The sequence below is a fragment of the Plasmodium brasilianum genome, chromosome 7 (assembly GCF_023973825.1).
Source record: "Plasmodium brasilianum strain Bolivian I chromosome 7, whole genome shotgun sequence".
Classification (NCBI taxonomy): domain Eukaryota; phylum Apicomplexa; class Aconoidasida; order Haemosporida; family Plasmodiidae; genus Plasmodium; species Plasmodium brasilianum.
The window spans coordinates 1630430-1649361 of record NC_090120.1 but is presented as its reverse complement, the minus strand read 5'-3'; the positions used below and the strand labels follow the sequence as shown (position 1 = coordinate 1649361).

Below are 18932 nucleotides of genomic sequence, written 5' to 3'. Positions count from 1 at the left end.
GAAGTGAAGATAAACAAATAATAGTGCAGATAAACGAGTAGAAGAGTCGTAAAAATGCCCATCCTCCAGAGGAGTTGTTCCCTATTGTTGTTGAAGAATGGTTCAAGTTATGTACGTAAATGTTTCAATAGTTTTAGTGAAGGGATTGAAGAAATTTTAGGTAACAGTAAGGCATCAAATAAATGGAGGAAAGAGATACAAGAGTTAAAAAGGAACACACAAATAAAAAAGGATGACGTTGATATTAACGAAATAAATTACTTGATCAGGAAAGACAAGAAGAACAAAAAAAGGAAGGAACAACTAAGAGGTGAGCTAGTAAGTTGTATAAATGATGACAGAAGTGTTGAAAGAAATGTTAATGAGGAAGTCGTGGAAGAGGACGAAATAGAGAAAGGGGATAACATTAATAATAGTTGTAGTAACAGTAACAATGACAAAGAGAAGTTCAACTTGTTTCATATGGGCAATAGAACTATGAAGAATGTGAACCTAGATAAAAAAAAATTATATGAACTGTATGAATCCATTAATTCTTATGATAAGTGGGACGTGGAAAAGATAAACTATACTAATAGTAAAACGGCAGAAACGAAGACAATTGTAGTAGAGAAAAGATTCAACACATCTCTTGGAAGTGATAGAGATATTTTTCATATAGACAATTATTACGATATGTTTGAAGAGGATGGGAACAATGGAAGTGCAACAAACACCGAGGTGCTTGAGGACGACAGGGATTTAGCTAAAATTGGAGGAAAAAACCAATACAGTAAGATGTTTCCCCCAAATGATCCTCGTGTTACATTGGAAGTACAGAATGATTACTACTTTGCAGATGAAGATATTTACTTTTTCAATCATTTCAATGATTCTAACTATTCGCAATTTCTAGAAACCATTGACTGTAACAAGAATGTTTATTTTAATTACTTGAATAGAAAAAAGCCTATTAAAAATTTGAGCAGCCGTCAAATTGTGGAAGTATTGTTATGCCATTCGAGGGGATTATTCCACGAGGGGGAAGTAGGCATATTGGGAAAAACGGAGATCGATGTATATGAGCACATGGGATGTAAGAAAAATATCGGCGTAGTGCACTCAAATCATGACTATCCTAACTTTCGGAATAGCTACACCATCTTCAATAGTGTAAAACACGAAAAGAAGGATTTTTCGAGGAAAGGGGGGGTAATTACCCCTGGGGATAGAGTTATCTTAGAAAGGTTAGTAGACGCGGTCTATGTGGATGCAGAAATCGTGGGAAATAAAAATAATAGCAGTGGTGTAAATGATGGTAATGACAGAAGCCACTACGGTAGTGCTGATCTTTACAGACGAAGCTGCTCCAATCGCTTACTTTACGCAAACTTGCTAAACCGAATAGAGTTCATTAGTCTTTCTTTTAGCCTAAAGGAAAGTATTTTTATCATTGCATTTTTTTACCTGCAAAATTCCTTACCACTTGAAGTGCTAAATAAATTAATGCAAAATTTTTTGTGCCAATTGCAGTTACTAAGTATTGAGCAGGTATTAATACTTTTAAAAATTTATGGAACTTGGAAAAATAATTATGATGACTTTGTTCATGCATTGTTAATTTATTTTTTCAACATAAGAATTACTTCGGGCAGTGGAACGGGTGCATATGTGGGTGGAACAGCGGATAGTCATTATTGGTCAGCGAGGAAGGCGGAAAAGGAAAGCACGAAAGCAAGAGGAATAGCACAAGGAATAGCAAAAGAAACAGCAACAGGAATAGCACAAGGAATAGAAGAAGGAAATGCAAATATAGCAACAAGAGGAAAGGAAAGAGAGGGGCATACGAACAACCCTAGCAGGGATGCCACCATGATAGATATAACGAATAACATAATTTTTTTAAAAATATGCCTACAAAACAACATTCGTATAAATAAAGCTTTGATCATTTTTTATTCCAAGCGGCATTTGCCCTTTTATAAGAAAGAGGATTTTTTACTGATCTTCCAATGCTTTTATTTTTTAACGGATAAAAAAAGTAATAGCATTTTTCGTGAAATGATCAAGCACTTTCCTTTTCAACTTAGCAAAGAAATACAAGAAAAGGAGAAAAAGTTGACAAGTTCGATAAATTTAGAAAAATTGGCAAAATTAGAGAGATCAACAAATTCATCAAGTTTAACATGTTTAACAAATATTCGAAAAATTTTACAAGAACCGCGAAAAATTGCCGTCTTGAAATTAAATTTTGAAGAACTACAAATAGTGTTGTCTTCATTAAATAACATGAACAGTTCAGAATTTTACGAAAATGTAAAATTATGTCTAACAAATGATTATTACAACTTTAATGATATTTTTAAAGCGGAAAAAACGTTAAACGGATTAGAAGAATATGATCATGAGTGTGAACATGAGCGTAGGCATGAATATGTGCATAAACATATGCATTTGCATGAGCAGCTGGCAGGAGAACGTTTGGGTAAATCTTCCTGCACACGGGATAATAACAGTCTGCGCCATAAGCGGTTACTACAAGTGAACATTCATGTGATAAATTTTCTTATTTTTCATAATATTATCACAATGATAAGCGAATTTGTAGCGTTCCCCTTCTTCCGGAGGAATGATCTATTCGACTTGATGAAAAATGAGAAACAGTCCAATGACAAAATAGACTTTAATGATGAAGAAGTTACATTTGATATACTCATTAAGATGAACACTCACAGAGTTGATGAAAATATATGTATTAAGGAGTTGAGCTCTTCCGAGCGCTATAATGAGATAGACAATAGTACCAACGGAAATGAAGCGCATATAGATACTGCTTACATAGGAAGCGGATTAGTTCGCTTAAGTGCAATAGATGTAAAAGATTTATTTATCTGCAATAGAGACGATTTAAATAAATTTTTATATCATTATGAAAAAATAATACTTAAAAAGGTTTCTCTCACATTTTTAACCAATTGTATATATTTTATAAATGAATATATAACAAGTTTTAAAAAGATACTGCTACTAGATATTTGCACAAAAGTAAGTGAAGACATCTTATTCGTGCTTTCCTTTCTTTACTTGAAATTTTTAGTTATTATGAACTCCTTAAATGGCTGTAATAAAAAGATCATGTTGTTTCATTACTCGAAAATTGTACCACTCAACTACGAAGTTATAAGGAGAAAGGAAAAACTAAGCAGTTATGTATTTCTCTATTACAATCTGATTAAGGGCAGTAAAGAGCACAATCGTCAGCTACCTCAAAATGAATGGAAGACAAGTGATAAAAATCTTCTTTGTAATAATAGCTATCTATTAAGCAATTCAATTTTTAACACGCTATTTTTAATATTTCAAAATTTTTTTGACACTATCAAACTAAATTTCAGTACTACCATATTCACATGCAACATAAACATTATGCTCCTTACCCTCTCGTTATATACATACAACATGATAAGAGGGCGAGGAAATTATAGCGGTGGAACAAATAGCAGTAGTGCAACGAATTATCTCGGAGCAACCAACTGCATCGGTGCAACAAATTATTACGATTCTTGCCTTAACCTTTCCCCCGACACTCTTAGTAACAACTCTTCGGATATAGTTGCACGGGGTAGTATTGCTATTTCGAAGGAGATCAGTGCAACATTATTAGGTCTTATGGACAGTATCATTTCTTTTTTTTCCGTTTACAAGTCGAGGTATTATGAAGGACGGTTGAGTGATTCCGAGGTCATACATCTGGTCCGTGCCCTATCTTACTTTATATCAGCTTTGCATTTTTACGAAAACATAGATAAGAATGGATTGAGTAAAAAAAGTAGTAGTTGCATTGTGGCTGGTCATCCGAACATAGACTCATGCGTTGGTCATACTTCAGACGAGGGGGAGAAAAATAAAAAAAAAATCATCGAATTTTATCATTACTCGTTGTCCTTTTTTATTTCCGATTTGCGGAAAATATGCTTTTCCGACTTAACAGAAATAAATATATTAGAGATGTTTGAGGCTGTTTCTAGGATATATATTTTAATTTCATTAAATAATATTTCGTCAGAAGAAGTGGTGTTGATACTCAATCAGTTGATGTGGTATATAGTCAAAAATGAAATGTACATTAGTAAAGATAATTACCATTTTATTGTTAACTCATGTATAAATATGAAACACAACAGAGCATTCTTTATACCTTGCCAAATATTTGATTGGAAGGCTTATGCACAATTGATGCAAGTGCTACAGAGGGTTCAAATGTAAAAATAATTAAAATACGTTTTGATGGAAAGGCGGGGCATCTTTTTATACCTTTTTTTTAAGGAAATATTCTATTTTTTTTTTTTTTTTTTTTTTATTATGTATTGTTCATATAGATAATATTGCTAATGTGCACTCACCCACGAGCATGACCTCCCATTTATATCATATTTTCCGTAGCTCATTTTGTTCATTTTTTTTCTCTCTATTCTCAGTTGTTCTCTCTATTCTCAGTTGTTCTCTTTATTCTCAGTTGTTCTCTTTATTCTCAGTTGTTCTCTTTATTCTCAGTTGTTCTCTTTATTCTTAGTTTTTATTTTTATTCGCAATATTTACCTTTAATTGGAATTTTTTTCACAACTGGCAAATTATTTTATTTTAATTGGTTATATTATATTTTATTATGTTCTCTTTTTTTTTTTTTTTTTTTTTTTTAAGTATTACACGTACAGTACGCATAGTGCGTATCCTCTGTTCTCATTTTCCGCGGAAAAAGGGAAATATCGCGTTTGCTCCTTTTTTGGAAAACTATTACTTATGAGAATATATACATTTGTTTATACGATTGTACTTCTGTATTCGTGCATTCTTGTATCATTGCGCACTTGCCCGTTTGTACATTTTCTCACTCATAAATGTAAGGAAAAGGCTTTTTTTTTTTTTTCTTTTTGAATATCTCAGGAATGTTTAGAACATTATATTATAAAAAAAGAAAAAGAAATAATAAAAAAAAATAGTAACAGTAGTGTACATGAATAAATGAGTACGCTAATATGCGAATATGTAAACAAAATAAGAATACAAAACAAAGGGCGAAAAATAAAAAGGGAAGGTTTCAAAGTGTGAAATATAGGAAAAATGCTTTATCTTTTGAAAACACGCGCATTACTAGGCATAATGCATATTTTGTTTAGGTAGAAATGGAATACATGCACATATGTACATGCTACAGATATGTATATATTCCAAGCTTGACCATCCTTCGAGGTGGCTCCTCAACGTTTTAACTACCCCCACTATATATATTTTTTTTTAAGATTAATAATACATACAACAAATAAACGTTAATAGTCGTTTTAAATATTATATAAACAGGTAGACTGAATACACATGTTTACCTGTAAGTAAACACCAGTTTAGAAAAATGCTTGTTTGTTTTGTTTGTTTGTTTGTTTTGTTTGTTTGTTTGTTTGTTTGTTTGTTTGTTTGTTTGTTTGTTTGTTTGTTTGTTTGTTTGTTTGTTTGTTTGTTTGTTTGTTTGTTTGTTTGTTTGTTTGTTTGTTTGTTTGTTTGTTTGTTTTTCTTCGTCTTAACAATATTCTGTTCTATTTGGAGAAGGTATAATAATAGCATGCCCCATAGACAATAATAGTAATTGTAGAATAACTGCATAATGAACTATCTTTACTAATTCGCGGGTACAATTCGGAATATAGGTTAGAGAAATAAATGTAATTGAAATAATGATTTATCTAGCACGCGCAAGTAATATAAACCTAGGTACATGAACATAAATATATGTATATATATGTATATATTAAAATTTATGGAATACGTATGTACATATTAATCCTTTTTCAGCACGAAAAGGAAAAATTGCAAATTAGTTGTAAAGAAACCTATTTGTTCGCTTAACAGATGGTCGGTGCTTTCAAATATGTACGCAAATGTAGGTATAGGCTTTATACTTACATGTACATATATGTTCATAAATACGTACATATGTGAATATAACAAACACTTGATATATATACTATGTGTATCACTGCAATACGTCTGTACATGTGTTAAAACAGTTTCACACTGCTAAACCAGAATAAAAATAAGGTTAAACCGAAATTTTCATTAAATACATAAAAATTTATTTAAAGTTTAGAATATATAAAATGTTTGGTATACAAAAAAAAAAAAAAAAAAAAAAAAAAAAAAAAAAAAAATCGCTTTTCTTTTTTAATTAGTAATAACATTCCCATATTTGTATCATTTCAGTATTTCAAAAATAATTATTTTATTAGTTTGTTTTAATATTAGTCCTTATTTTTTTAATTTTGATTTTGATTATTTTAATTTTAACTATTGGATTAACTATTATTTCAATTTTGAGTTTTACCCTTTTTTTGTTTCTTATGCTGTTTTCTCTTTAATAAAGTATATACAATAATAATCTTAGTGTATTTTTACAATTTTATTTATTTCTGTTCATATATAAATAATTATTGTACTTTTTTCGAGAAGTTAAAAACTTGATATATAACCATGTTATTAATTATATTTCCTTTTTATTCTTACCTTTGAAAAGATTATATTAGAATAATGCCATTTTTGAGTAACACCATTTTTGTACAACACTATTTATGCACAACACTATTTATGCACAACACCATTTATGCATTAACTGATCGACTACAAAATTCTTACCTTTTAACAATGAAAAATTTTTATTTTCATTTTTGTTTCTATATTTTTTTCCTTTTCTTTTCCCTTTTTAAGTGAACATAGTTTTATACATACCCACCTGAACGTACGCGTATAGCCCAAGAGACGCAATAAAACAAGTCAGAAATGTTTGCAGAAAAAAACATATACTTATGTACATACATATACGTACATATATATACAATATATATACAATATATATACAATATATATACAATATATATACAATATATATACAATATATATACAATATATATACAATATATATACAATATATATACAATATATATACAAAATATATACAATATATATATACATATATACATATATACATATATGTTTACATATCTCAAAGTGTGTTCCTATCCGTGTTATATACACCAATACGTATATTTGATAAAAAAAAATTACAATAAGGAAAAGTCTTTTTTTTTATTTTTTTTTTTTCGAGCGATAATGTTAGTATATATCGGTGAACATACAATATTTGAATGGTTTATTTATGTGAGGAAAAAGTTCGATAAATGTTTCGACATGTGCTTGGAGTGATATACATTTACGTATATATGCGTATGTGTTTGTGAAAGTGTATGTATATATATACATAAATGTTTATTTAGGTACATGCTTATATGTATATACATACATACATACCTTTGAATTTGTGTGCACACACATGTGTTCTTTCATGTGCAATTCTGGCAAAGTCGAGAAAGTAGAGGAATCTTAAAAATTTGCGGCCCATGTTAGCCGTATTCTTTTACCTTAAGCATTTTTCGCATTTTTCGCATTTTTCCCATTTTTTTTGTTTTTATTTTTGTTCGCATTTCCGTTTGTATTGTCGTTTGCATTTTTGATCGAATTTTCGTTTGTATTTTTTTTTTGTATTTTTTTTTTTTCAACTTCCCGAGGGTTATTATAATAGAACAACTTGTCGAGGAGAGATAAAAGTAGAAGGCGAAGATTTGTGAACAGATATTCAGCTTTTTTTTTTTGAGCGTATTAATATCATAATGTTGGTACCTCCTCAATTTTACAACGGTGAGATAGTAGTAGATTTGGATAATACCATATTTAAACTTGAGGCAGAAAAGGTGATAGAGTTATATAAGAAGAGTATATATAATTATTTATTTAATTCAGGATATTCAAAAAATGACGAAGCAACTGTTGTAAGTGCTATTAATGTTGATAAGAGAATCAGAGATTTAAAAAAAGAAAGACTTAAAAATATGGGATATAACGTTCAATTCATATCTATATTGTTAACTTTCTCAATAATTTATTTCGCATGTAAGGGCATAATCGAACATTTTAAGAGTCGTCATAAAAAAACCTTACCCGAGGTTAATAAAAAATTAAAGAAATGAGATGATTGTTCATTTTGGAACATTATGGAGTATTATAATAAAATATTATAAAACATTATACAGATTTTTTTTTTTTTTTCAAATTATTAATATTTATTAATAACTTTCCTATATATAATATTCTATGACATAAAATATAGAAACCTATTTCAGTTGGCGGAACATAACTCTGTTCTTATTGCACAAGCTTATGGGAAGCCACAAAAAAAAAAAAAAAAAAAATGTATGTATGCACATGTTCATACAAAAATGTGCTTGCTCACATGAACCAATTATTCAAACGCTTTTATGGAAAAAGCAATTATTCGTCCTTATTTTATTATACATTGCCTTAAATATATTGAGACAAATTTACTAGTGGAGGCAACTTATTTTATATATTTATACTATATTTTTGCAGTCATTCATATATTTATTTATTTATTCGTTCATTCACTCGTTTACATTTTTTTTTTTTTTTTTTTTATTATTACCATTTCATTTTGTTTTATTATTACCATTTCATTTTGTTTTATTATTACCATTTCATTTTGTTTTATTATTACCATTTCATTTTGTTTTATTATTACCATTTCATTTTTATTTTTTGTTATTATTTCATTTGTTTTGATTTAATTTTTTGATACTGTGAGTAATCATCATAATATTTTTGTTTTCTTTTCCCTTTTCAAAAATTGTATTCTTTTTAATTTCTTAAGTTTTTTCGTCCGTTATTGGAGTCCTCCCAAACTTTTGAATGTATGCATTATCTTCTCTTATGTTTTCATTTTGTTCCTTATACATTATTTTATATTCTCGAAAAAACAGTTACAACAAATTATGAAAAAAATATATATCTACATGAAGTGCAAACGACACTTAAAAAAATAAGATAGCGTCTATTGAAGAGAACCTGAACAACTCATGAAAATGAATTTGTTCGCTCCTTGTAGTTTTTGTAATGTTCTTTGGTTTTTACAAATATTAAAATATGCATTGATGAGGGGCAAAGAAAAATAAAAAAATTTTCTGTAAAATTTATTTTCTTTTAAATTTTTACCCTTCCAACTTGAAGTTGAAATGTTTTTTTTAAATAAATTTTTTTTTTTTTTTTTTTTTTTTTAAATTAAGCTTACATTTTCGCATGAACAATTCATAATTTTTTTTTCCTCTTCCAGTTAATGTAAACTAATACATTTCTTCATTAAAAAACGGGAAATACTATATTATATTTATGTATTATGTATACCTTATATGAAATAAAAAAAAAAAAAAAAAAACTTCTAAAATAACGCATACTCTGGTGTATTCTTTTAAATTGAGTTATAATATATGGCAGTAAAAAAGAGTAAAACTAGCACCTTTTTTAATTTCACCAAGGAAAATAAACGCAGTTTTCGCGAAAGAGACCGAGCTCATAATGAAGTGGTTTGCTAACGAAAAGAAAACTTTACATTTGTTCTTATTGCCTTTCATTTATGTACATTTGAATATGCATTTTGTAAACAGTTTTTTGATTAGAGGAATCAAAAAAATAAAACAGCGCAAAATTGTATTTATGCAGTTTATTTTGTTGTATAATATTATAAAATATTGTGTTATATTGTGTTATATAGTGCTAAATTGTTTCCTATTGTATTATGAAGTAGTATATTGCATTGCATTATATAGTACTATGTTGTATTGTATTATATTGTATTATATTGTATTATATTGTATTACATTATATTTTCATAATTTTTATAATATTTTTTTTTTTCGCGCTTTGCCCTTTCTCGAATTCTTAGATTAACGACAGTTCGGATGATTTGCTTTTAGGAAACATTCCAGACTTAAATGAGGACACGAAAAAGAAAATGGGCATTCCTAAAAGGATTCAAATAAAAAAAAGTTTTAGGTAAATTTTTAAAGCGTGGGTGTATTAGTATGACCTTTTAATATCCCTATTTACTGCAAATTTTGTAATCGTAATTGTAATTGATGTTGTTTTATTTTTTTTTTTTTTGTGTGTGTGTAGATTATTAAAGAGGGAAAAGAAATTGCTAGATAATTTAGACTCAGAAAAAAAGGAAAAGGTGGAGCATTTATTGAGAGTACGCAAAGCAGTGTTGAAATCCAAAGGGGAAAAAGTTTATGTAAAAAAAAAAAAAAAAAAAAAAAAAAAAAAGAAAAGAAAAGAAAAGAAAAGAAAAGAAAAGAAAAGAAAAGAATACAATGATGTAATATGAAATGACACAGAAAAATAAATTATAAAATGGTAGTACAGTTTTTTGGGGGAGGCGGGGGGAAATTAAAAAAAAACTTAGTATGCTTTAAACCGAAAAATGTACACCTATAGTACATTAACATATCAGTCAGATTATTTTTATTAATATATACATGCTTTATATACTTTTTCGTTAGGATGAAAAAAGTCTTAAAAAAAGAAGGAAAAACCTTTCAATGAAAAAGGAAAAATCACGCAAGAGATGGGAAAATAAAAAAAAAAAAAAAAATTAATCAAAATGTAAGAAATGTGAAAAAAAGGATAAAGCGTGCTTTTCTTAAAAAAAAAAAAAAAAAAATTCAAGTCCCCATGTGAGTATCCATTTTATTTCTCCTGCACTGGTAATATATTTGTAAAATTTTTTATTTCATTTTGTTTCCTTTTTATGTTGCTTTTTTTGTTGCTTTTTATGTTGCTTTTTATGTCGCTTTTTATGTTGCTTTTTATGATGCTTTTTATGATGCTTTTTTTTTTTTTTTAAATATGCTTTACTATTATTTTGTGTTATATATATATATATATATATATATATATGCTTATATGCCTATATGCACTTCTTCACTGCATGTATCAGAGACCAAACGAATGAAGCAAATTATTCACATAGACGATATACCCATCGTCATTCGTTATTGGTTTATATATATGGGGGGGCAAGAAGAATTTCTTTCTGGATATAATACCAAAAAAAACAATAACCCACCAGAGAATGTGAATAATGAATAATATGAACCGTACAGGAAATGAGTTACATTCTGGCAAGATCATAATATCAAGAGTTATAACATATAATTGAAATAAATTGAAAATGTGAATAATTCTTACAATAGTTGGTATGGTTTTACATAATATTCCTAAAATATAAATAAATAAAGGAGAGCTATCTGAATATATATTATTATTTTCTTCATCTATAGCTGCGGCATATCCAATACAGGTAATTACAGATATGATTCCAATCAAAAACCACAACATGGAAAAAAGATATACATTTGATGAGGCTGCACAGGCTATTTGTTTCTCTATTCTTAAAGATGAGCTGTTATATCCTGTTACAAATATAATTGATCCTATTATGTAACAAAAGGCTGTCCAGAAATAGTAAGATATGACACTCAGCTTAAATATTTTATTCGAAAAATTATAGCAACATCCGTAGGAACTACTTACATATTTCGGCTTTTCAACACTTAAATTGTCCTCACTGCTGTAGCCACTTTCGTAAGGATCGTCATTTTCCATTTATATAAACATGGGTGCGTCCGGGTACGCTTGCATGCATCATATATATATAAATAAATATGTACTGTTAAGGTAAAATATTGCCTATGTAAATATATATGCTTATTTATTTGTTTGTTTATCTGCTTGTGTGTCTGTTTGCTTATCTGTTTGTTTAATTATTTATCGTTTAATGAAAACATATATGCACTTTTATGCTGTACTCATACAAAAGAGAGGAAAAATCCAAGCACATACTGTTCACACAAAAATGAGTAAATAATTTGCAAAAAGTGGAGAAAAAAGGCGTAATATGCGAAAAACGTATGAACAGAATGCGAAGAAAGTGCGAAGGAAATGCGAGGAACATATGAACAAAAGCTGACTTGTTCATAAAAATATTACTTCTTGATCAAAAGGTAGTCGAACTTTATATGTTACAAAATAGGAGGTACAAATTTATGCATGAATTTAGTGTGCACACAAAAGGGCATTTTTCGTTCATATTTATTTGTTTTTTTGTTTTTTTGTTTTATTGTATATATTTTTTCGTATTATCATATTTTCATATTTTCGTATTTTCGTATTTTTCCATTTTTCTTATTTTTTGCATATCTAAAAAAAAAATTCCCAGTATGCAAAAAATTGTTTTCGTATGGATATTATTTTACCACTTTTGTATATCTGCATAATTTTGTAACTTCTAAAAAATTTTAAATAACAAAATGCACAAATTAAAAGAGAATATTAAAAAAATTTTAAATGAACGAAAATAATAATGGAGGAAAAACCATTTGTTTTTTTGTCATTACTAATCTGCCACAATTTTTAATATGCTGAAACAAACTATTCCAACAGTTTAACAAAAAAGAAAAAAAAAACACATACGAAAAAATTATAGTACATATGAAAAAAAAAGATGTAAATGAAAAAACCAAAAAAAGCAAATTTTGAACTTTGACTACTTTTATTGTGTAGTTTCTCCTATTTTGTTTTTATTTTAACACCTTCCAAAAATGTCATAAGTTAATCATACATTTTTTTATTAAAAGAAATGAGTGAAAAAAAAATGATATTAAAAAAAAAAAAAATTATGAACAGTTAAGAACAATTATGAATAATTTTATGAACAGTTAAGAACAATTATGAATAATTTTATGAACAGTTAAGAACAATTATGAATAATTTTATGAACAGTTAAGAACAATTATGAATAATTTTATGAACAGTTAAGAATAATTATGAATAATTTTATGAATAGTTTAGAACAGTTACGAACAATTAAGAAAGGGTAACTTCAAATAAAGGTTGACTAAAGCGATGTGGCTGCAGGTGTTGCCCTAAACATAAGATATTAAACGTTAAACCATCATGAATACGTATGAAATTTTTTTGTTTTTTAAGTAGAATAATAACACAGGAAATGAAAGCAAAATTTTTATTTCTTAAATTACATGGATGCGTAAAAATGGTACGTCTGATTGTGTCCCCCTTTTTTTATTTTATATTTTTTTTTTAAAGTAGATCTGTTCATTTCATATATTATTTTTCTTCAATGATTTTCTAATTTTCTTTCTTTCTTTTCGCGATAAGTTCTTGGCATATGCTTTCCCATGTACCCTTTCAACTTTAAATTTTGTGTTCACATAAGCTAATAAAAGAAAAATACACACGCGGACTCATGGATACGTGTGTCCACATATGTACATATGTAAATGGATGCATACATACGTGAATACGTATAAACAAGTAACATTTCTCACACGAACATGTACATGCTCACTTCTTTTTTCCTTTCCGTAATTTTTGCACTTACAAGGGTGACTAAACAAATACGGAATGTCCAATGAAACATAATAGGAATTAATTAAAAGGATTAATTTGTCTACTTGATCATGAATTGAAGAAAAATTATCATTTTCCTTCTGCAAATTTCTTATTCCTATATGACTTGTGTCAGGTAAAATGTTAAACTCGATTGTGTTAAAATAGCTAAGGAGAAAAAATATATATGTAAAAAATGGAACACGAATATTTACAAATTTACATATATATATATATATATATATATATATATATATTTGCATTATTCTCGACACAGTTTGAAGCGATCTTGGGGAACATCCCGGCGCAGCACCATGCTACATTGTAAAACTAATATATCCCATTAGTATAAGTATGCACTTGTGCATATGTACGCACATATAATGATAATGCAATTACGTTAAGCAACTCATATTAACACTACAAAAATTAACTATCATTTTAATATAAGTAGAGTCTCATCTAATTAACTATTTACTTGCGTTCAATCAATACGAACGGAATCTTCTTCAAGGATGCTATGATAGGGATGTGCTTATAAAATTTTTCGTACCTTGTAAGGGGACAAAAGCAGGCACATAAAAGGACGTATATAAGGACGTATACAAAAACATAAATAAACAGATAAGCGTCCAAACAAATGTACATATGAACACAAACATTTGAAAACATGCACCTAAACACACATCTAAACATGCACCTAAACACACATCTAAACACACAATTAAACACACATCTAAACACACATCTGAACACACATCTAAACACACATCTGAACACACATCTAATCACACATCTAAACACACACCTAAACAAACATTTTCTACTCATCATTTAATGTGATGTAAGCAAAATAATTTTAAAGTTTACTCGTTTGTCCTGATTAGTATAATAGCTCTCAGGTGGTCATGGTCCATACTGTCCATAATTTCATCATGGTTAAATAAAAAAATATTCAGAGATTTATCGGACCTAATAATTCTAAAAAGTTGTTCATACAGAAAATGGGGTAACTTATTTTTTAACTTGATTACATGCATTTAATTATTACATACGTATATAATACTCTCATATGTATTTAAATATGTTCATATGAATTATAATATGATCATGAATATTTAAACAATATAATGCACAATTAATATCTTCACGTGTATGTAAAACTGTTAATCTAAATTCAAAATTTATATCACTTTTACATTTCTGCAAAATAGAAATATTTTTTTTTTTTTTTTTTTTTTTTATATACCCTAACAGATTTCTCAGCAACACGTTGCTTTTCGCTTGATCTAGTGATTGTCTAAATAAAAAAAAAGAAAAAAGAAGAAAAGTGGAATTTATTCCTCACCTATTTTGAAATAATATGAAAACTAAAAAATTAAGAAATTACAAAATTAAGTTGATAAACTGACACATAAACACAAAACATGAACACAGATATATGCGTACATATATTCATATACCCAACACATGTGCACGAAACAAATGAACAACATATCAACATAACATAAATAAGATGTTTACAGTTCGATGCTATAGGGCGATTCCATTATTCTTTTAATTTTCGTTTTGGCACTCTCTCCCATTTTTACTAGCTATATTGTACATGCATACACAATGGTATATATATAAGTAATATGCCATAAAGGTCAGAAATATGATAATATATATGTATATGCATATATATGATGATAATTTTTATCTGCATTAATAAACACATTTAAATGCCTTATTCATCCTTTTATGCATTTTAATTATGCTCTTTCATATTTACATACATACTATTCTAATACAACCACTTTTATGCTGTTATTATTTCTCTTCGTATCTTTCTTTTATTGTTTTGGCTAGCTGATTTTTAACCTTTTGCAAGTTGCTGCATATTTGCGCTCGTTTGATACCCTTCCCTTACAAAATATCAACAATCTTGCAGCATTCTATACTGTTATGTATTATTCATCGTTTTTTTCTTGTTCCTCTTTATTTATCATTCTTCATTTATCTACCTGCATTTCTTATATTTTATATACATTTCGTTTAAGTGTACTCTTTTTTTTCCTGTACCCTTTTTTTATTCTCTAATTTTTTATTTTTCTTGTATCAATAAAAATTATTTCCAACTTTGCTTTTTTTTTTTTTTATCAAAATTTTTTTTTATTTTTCTCTATTTTGGTTATTCTGTTTTATTATTATTTTTATTATTTTTTATTTTTTATTTTTTTTATTTTTTTGTTTCATTTTGTTTCCCTACATCTTTTTGACTATTCGTTTTTTCTTTTCGTTCACGAGACTTTCGGCTGTTGCCCCGTCACCCAGAAAAAAAAAAAAAAAAAAAAAAAAAAAAAAAAAAAAAAAAAAAAAAAAAAAAAAAAAAAAAAGGATAAATATTAATACTACTTAAATATAAACCTAATGTAATTAATTATAAATGTAAGGAGAAGAAGGGACACAAGTAGAACAAGCAAAGAGAATAAAAGTAACCTGGAATGTGAGAAAAAAAAAAAAAAAAAAATATATATATATATATATAGGACGAAAAAAGAAATATAATAATGTCATAATATAACAACTTATACTTTTTGTTCTTTGCTTGTACGTGTATATATTAGCATAGCACTGTTGCACATATTTACTAATAGATTTTAATTTTTTTTTAGATGTTCTACTTACACAACCAGGAAAATATAATCAAATGTAGTCAAATATAATCAAATGTAGTCAAATATAATCAAATGTAGTCAAATATAATCAAATGTAGTCAAATATAATCAAATGTAGTCAAATATAATCAAGTGTAGTCAAATATAATCAAATGTAGTCAAATATAATCAAATGTAGTCAAATATAATCAAATATAATAAAATATAGTCAAATATAGTCAAATATAATAAAATATAGCCAAATATAGTCAAATAAAATAGAGTATACAAGCGAAAAAGGTTGAAATAATAAAAGAGAGTACAAGAATAGTACGAACAACCAAAACATTAACATGCCAGAAGAAGATAAGGGAAAAAACATAAAAATTTCTAAAACGTTTTGTTCTTCGGATGATGGTAAAGGAACGTCATTGCTGGAGATGAACAATGTTAGGGTTCAGGTGAGGATGGGAAATGATGCACATATGTAATTAGAGGAACAACAAAAAAAGAAATAAATAAAAAAGTGCTCTTATACAGAGTTTATACATACATAATATGTACATATTTTTACACAAAAATGATATGTTTTAAATGCTGCTCCACCATATGACCAACTCTAATGAACACTTAATCATTAATTAATTTTTCTGACTGCAGAGTTATACACGAAACATTAGAATAGAAGACTTAAAATACTTGAGGAGTATTGAGGCACTAACTCTAAGTAACTTTTATCTACTGTACGTGTACCTGAAGGATATATATTTTATTTTTCTTAATTTTGTTATATTCTTAAATAGAGAGGAAACAATGGTATTAGATGTGCTGGAGGAATCAAATAATGCATTCCTCTTTAATACCAAGATACAGGACTTTGACGTTTTCTTGGAATGTATAAAGCGTTATATGGAGGACAAAAAACATCATAGCATTGTCAATGATATAGGTACTAAAAGCAGTGGTAGCATCAAAAGCAGCAGCAACAGTAACTGCATTCATAACAGTGAAAACCATTCGACTAATAACTCAGAGGGAGGTGCACGGAGTAATGTAAGCCCACACAATGTTGGTAATAAAAAGGAAGAATGTAAAAAAATGGAAGTCGGCAAAAATGGGGAAACTCATGAAAAGGCACCTGAAGAAGGGAAGAGAAAAAAAAAAAATAATAATGGTACTGGCAATGGTAGTGGCAGTGGTAGTGGTAGTGGTAGTGGTAGTGGCCGTAGCAGCAGCTGCATCGGTGATAAAGTTAAAGAGGGTGGACACTTCGATTACGTAAACGAACTACTTAGCCGATTGTACTCAGAAGAGGAGATAAAGTTTTTAAATATAGATAGAATAATAAACGATAAGGTAAAAAAGGAGAACATTTTGAACAAGTCCATAAAAATTAACAACAATGTTTGCATTTATAAACTGTCCTATCTTTATTTTAATGATAAATTAAAACGAATAAGATTAGACTATATTTTTAATTTAATACTGTTTAATAAAAAAAGAAATAAAAAAGAAAATACTGATAATGGGGCAGAACAGATGAAGCAAAGCAAAAATGGGGATAGCAACAGTAGTGCCAATAACAGTAGTGCCAATAACAGTAGCGGCTATAACAGGAGCGGCTATAACAGGAGCGGCTATAACAGCGGCAGCAACTACTACTACATTTATGAAGGGCAATTTTTGTTATACCTATCACATTTTAAATATTATATTTTTTCCTTCTTCTTATACTCTTATGTTAAATATGCCAAGTGCTGTAAAAATATTGAGGAGGGGGAGAGTAATAGAAATGACAGCGGTACCACTGGGAGATATAACAATAGAAGAGAGGATGGTACAAAGAGGGTGTATATAAACAACAAAGGTGGTAACAACATGTGGAAATTTCTTTACAACGAAGAAGACAATATGAAAAATATTTTAAATGTAGTATCGTACATATTAAATTTTGTAAATAATGTATTGAATAATTTAGATATAGTATTAAAAAGAGAAAAAATTGATTTAAATGAAAATAAAAAATGGGACAAAAAAGAGCAAGTAGACATGTACACTTCTGAATTCATTAATGATATACTAAAAAATATTTTTTCTTTTAAATATATTAATCTTGATCATTTAGATTTTGCTTTGTCATGTATAATTCTGCTTAATATACGCACTCATAATTATAATGTGCAATTTTATTTTTATCTCAATAATAAGTATGAGAGCTTCTTTCATCTCTTTAGAAAATATAATGCATCTATCTGCTTATGGAATAACCGTAAGACACGTTAAGTTTTTCCACACCCATTCGTGCTGCTATATCCATTCGTGCTGCTACATCCATTCGTGCTGCTACATCCATTCGTGCTGCTACATCCATTCGTGCTGCTACATCCATTCGTGCTGCTACATCCGCTAATCCTTTTTTCCTTTTTATATCAGTACGAAGCGCAAACTACTTCCGCTTCTTCGAAGACTTGAAGTTGCTGTCTATAATTGAAAAATGCTGTTTATTTTTGAACCTAAAAAATATACGATTGGAGTACATATATAACATACTTTATGCTGCAAACAATAGGAATAAATTTAGCGTAAATATAAAGCTCATTGATGAATGCTTAAATTTTTACAATATAAAAAGAACCATATATTTCTTAACATGCTTAGGAATGGAAATAAAAAATGAAAGAATATTTTTTAACATGTCTAATAGGGAAAGAGACGAAAATAAATTAAGATGTTTTCTCTTAGATAATAAAGATGAATGCATCAAAAGTTTTTCTAAAGTGTATGAAGAATGTATTGATGATTATACATATATTATTTATCAAGAAAAAATATTTGAAAAGAATAAATGTTTTTTCAAATATGACTTACCGAGTTTGATATATTTTGCGCACTGTTGAAGTGTAAACTAGGATTCCTCTTTTTTTTTTTTTTTTTTTTTAAACGTTGCTCACATAT

At 28.1% G+C, this 18932-nt stretch overlaps 6 protein-coding genes across 6 annotated transcripts; 4 read left to right on the top strand and 2 right to left on the bottom strand.

Annotated features, from left to right (window-relative positions):
* Positions 1-54: 54 nt before the first annotated feature.
* MKS88_002072 (uncharacterized protein) lies at positions 55-5001 on the top strand (the record flags this gene model as incomplete). Its single annotated transcript, XM_067215053.1, has 2 exons — positions 55-4221; positions 4924-5001. 2 exons carry the CDS (start codon positions 55-57, stop codon positions 4999-5001), a joined length of 4245 nt encoding a protein of 1414 aa, XP_067074369.1.
* A 2690-nt stretch (positions 5002-7691) lies between these two features.
* On the top strand, positions 7692-8048 carry MKS88_002071 (uncharacterized protein; the record flags this gene model as incomplete). Its single annotated transcript, XM_067215052.1, has 1 exon — positions 7692-8048. The coding sequence occupies one exon, from the start codon at positions 7692-7694 to the stop codon at positions 8046-8048; it is 357 nt and encodes a 118-aa protein (XP_067074368.1).
* Positions 8049-9359: 1311 nt separating this feature from the next.
* Positions 9360-10255, top strand: MKS88_002070 (uncharacterized protein; the record flags this gene model as incomplete). Its single annotated transcript, XM_067215051.1, has 3 exons — positions 9360-9455; positions 9815-9924; positions 10045-10255. The coding sequence occupies 3 exons, from the start codon at positions 9360-9362 to the stop codon at positions 10253-10255; spliced, it is 417 nt and encodes a 138-aa protein (XP_067074367.1).
* A 608-nt stretch (positions 10256-10863) lies between these two features.
* Positions 10864-11535, bottom strand: MKS88_002069 (uncharacterized protein; the record flags this gene model as incomplete). Its single annotated transcript, XM_067215050.1, has 1 exon — positions 10864-11535. The coding sequence occupies one exon, from the start codon at positions 11533-11535 to the stop codon at positions 10864-10866; it is 672 nt and encodes a 223-aa protein (XP_067074366.1).
* Positions 11536-13049: 1514 nt separating this feature from the next.
* Positions 13050-14924, bottom strand: MKS88_002068 (uncharacterized protein; the record flags this gene model as incomplete). The annotated part of the gene is made up of 6 exons (XM_067215049.1): positions 13050-13165; positions 13331-13506; positions 13817-13891; positions 14209-14319; positions 14588-14638; positions 14863-14924. The coding sequence occupies 6 exons, from the start codon at positions 14922-14924 to the stop codon at positions 13050-13052; spliced, it is 591 nt and encodes a 196-aa protein (XP_067074365.1).
* A 1406-nt stretch (positions 14925-16330) lies between these two features.
* On the top strand, positions 16331-18874 carry MKS88_002067 (uncharacterized protein; the record flags this gene model as incomplete). Its single annotated transcript, XM_067215048.1, has 3 exons — positions 16331-16438; positions 16638-18246; positions 18411-18874. The coding sequence occupies 3 exons, from the start codon at positions 16331-16333 to the stop codon at positions 18872-18874; spliced, it is 2181 nt and encodes a 726-aa protein (XP_067074364.1).
* Between the last annotated feature and the right edge of the window lie 58 nt (positions 18875-18932).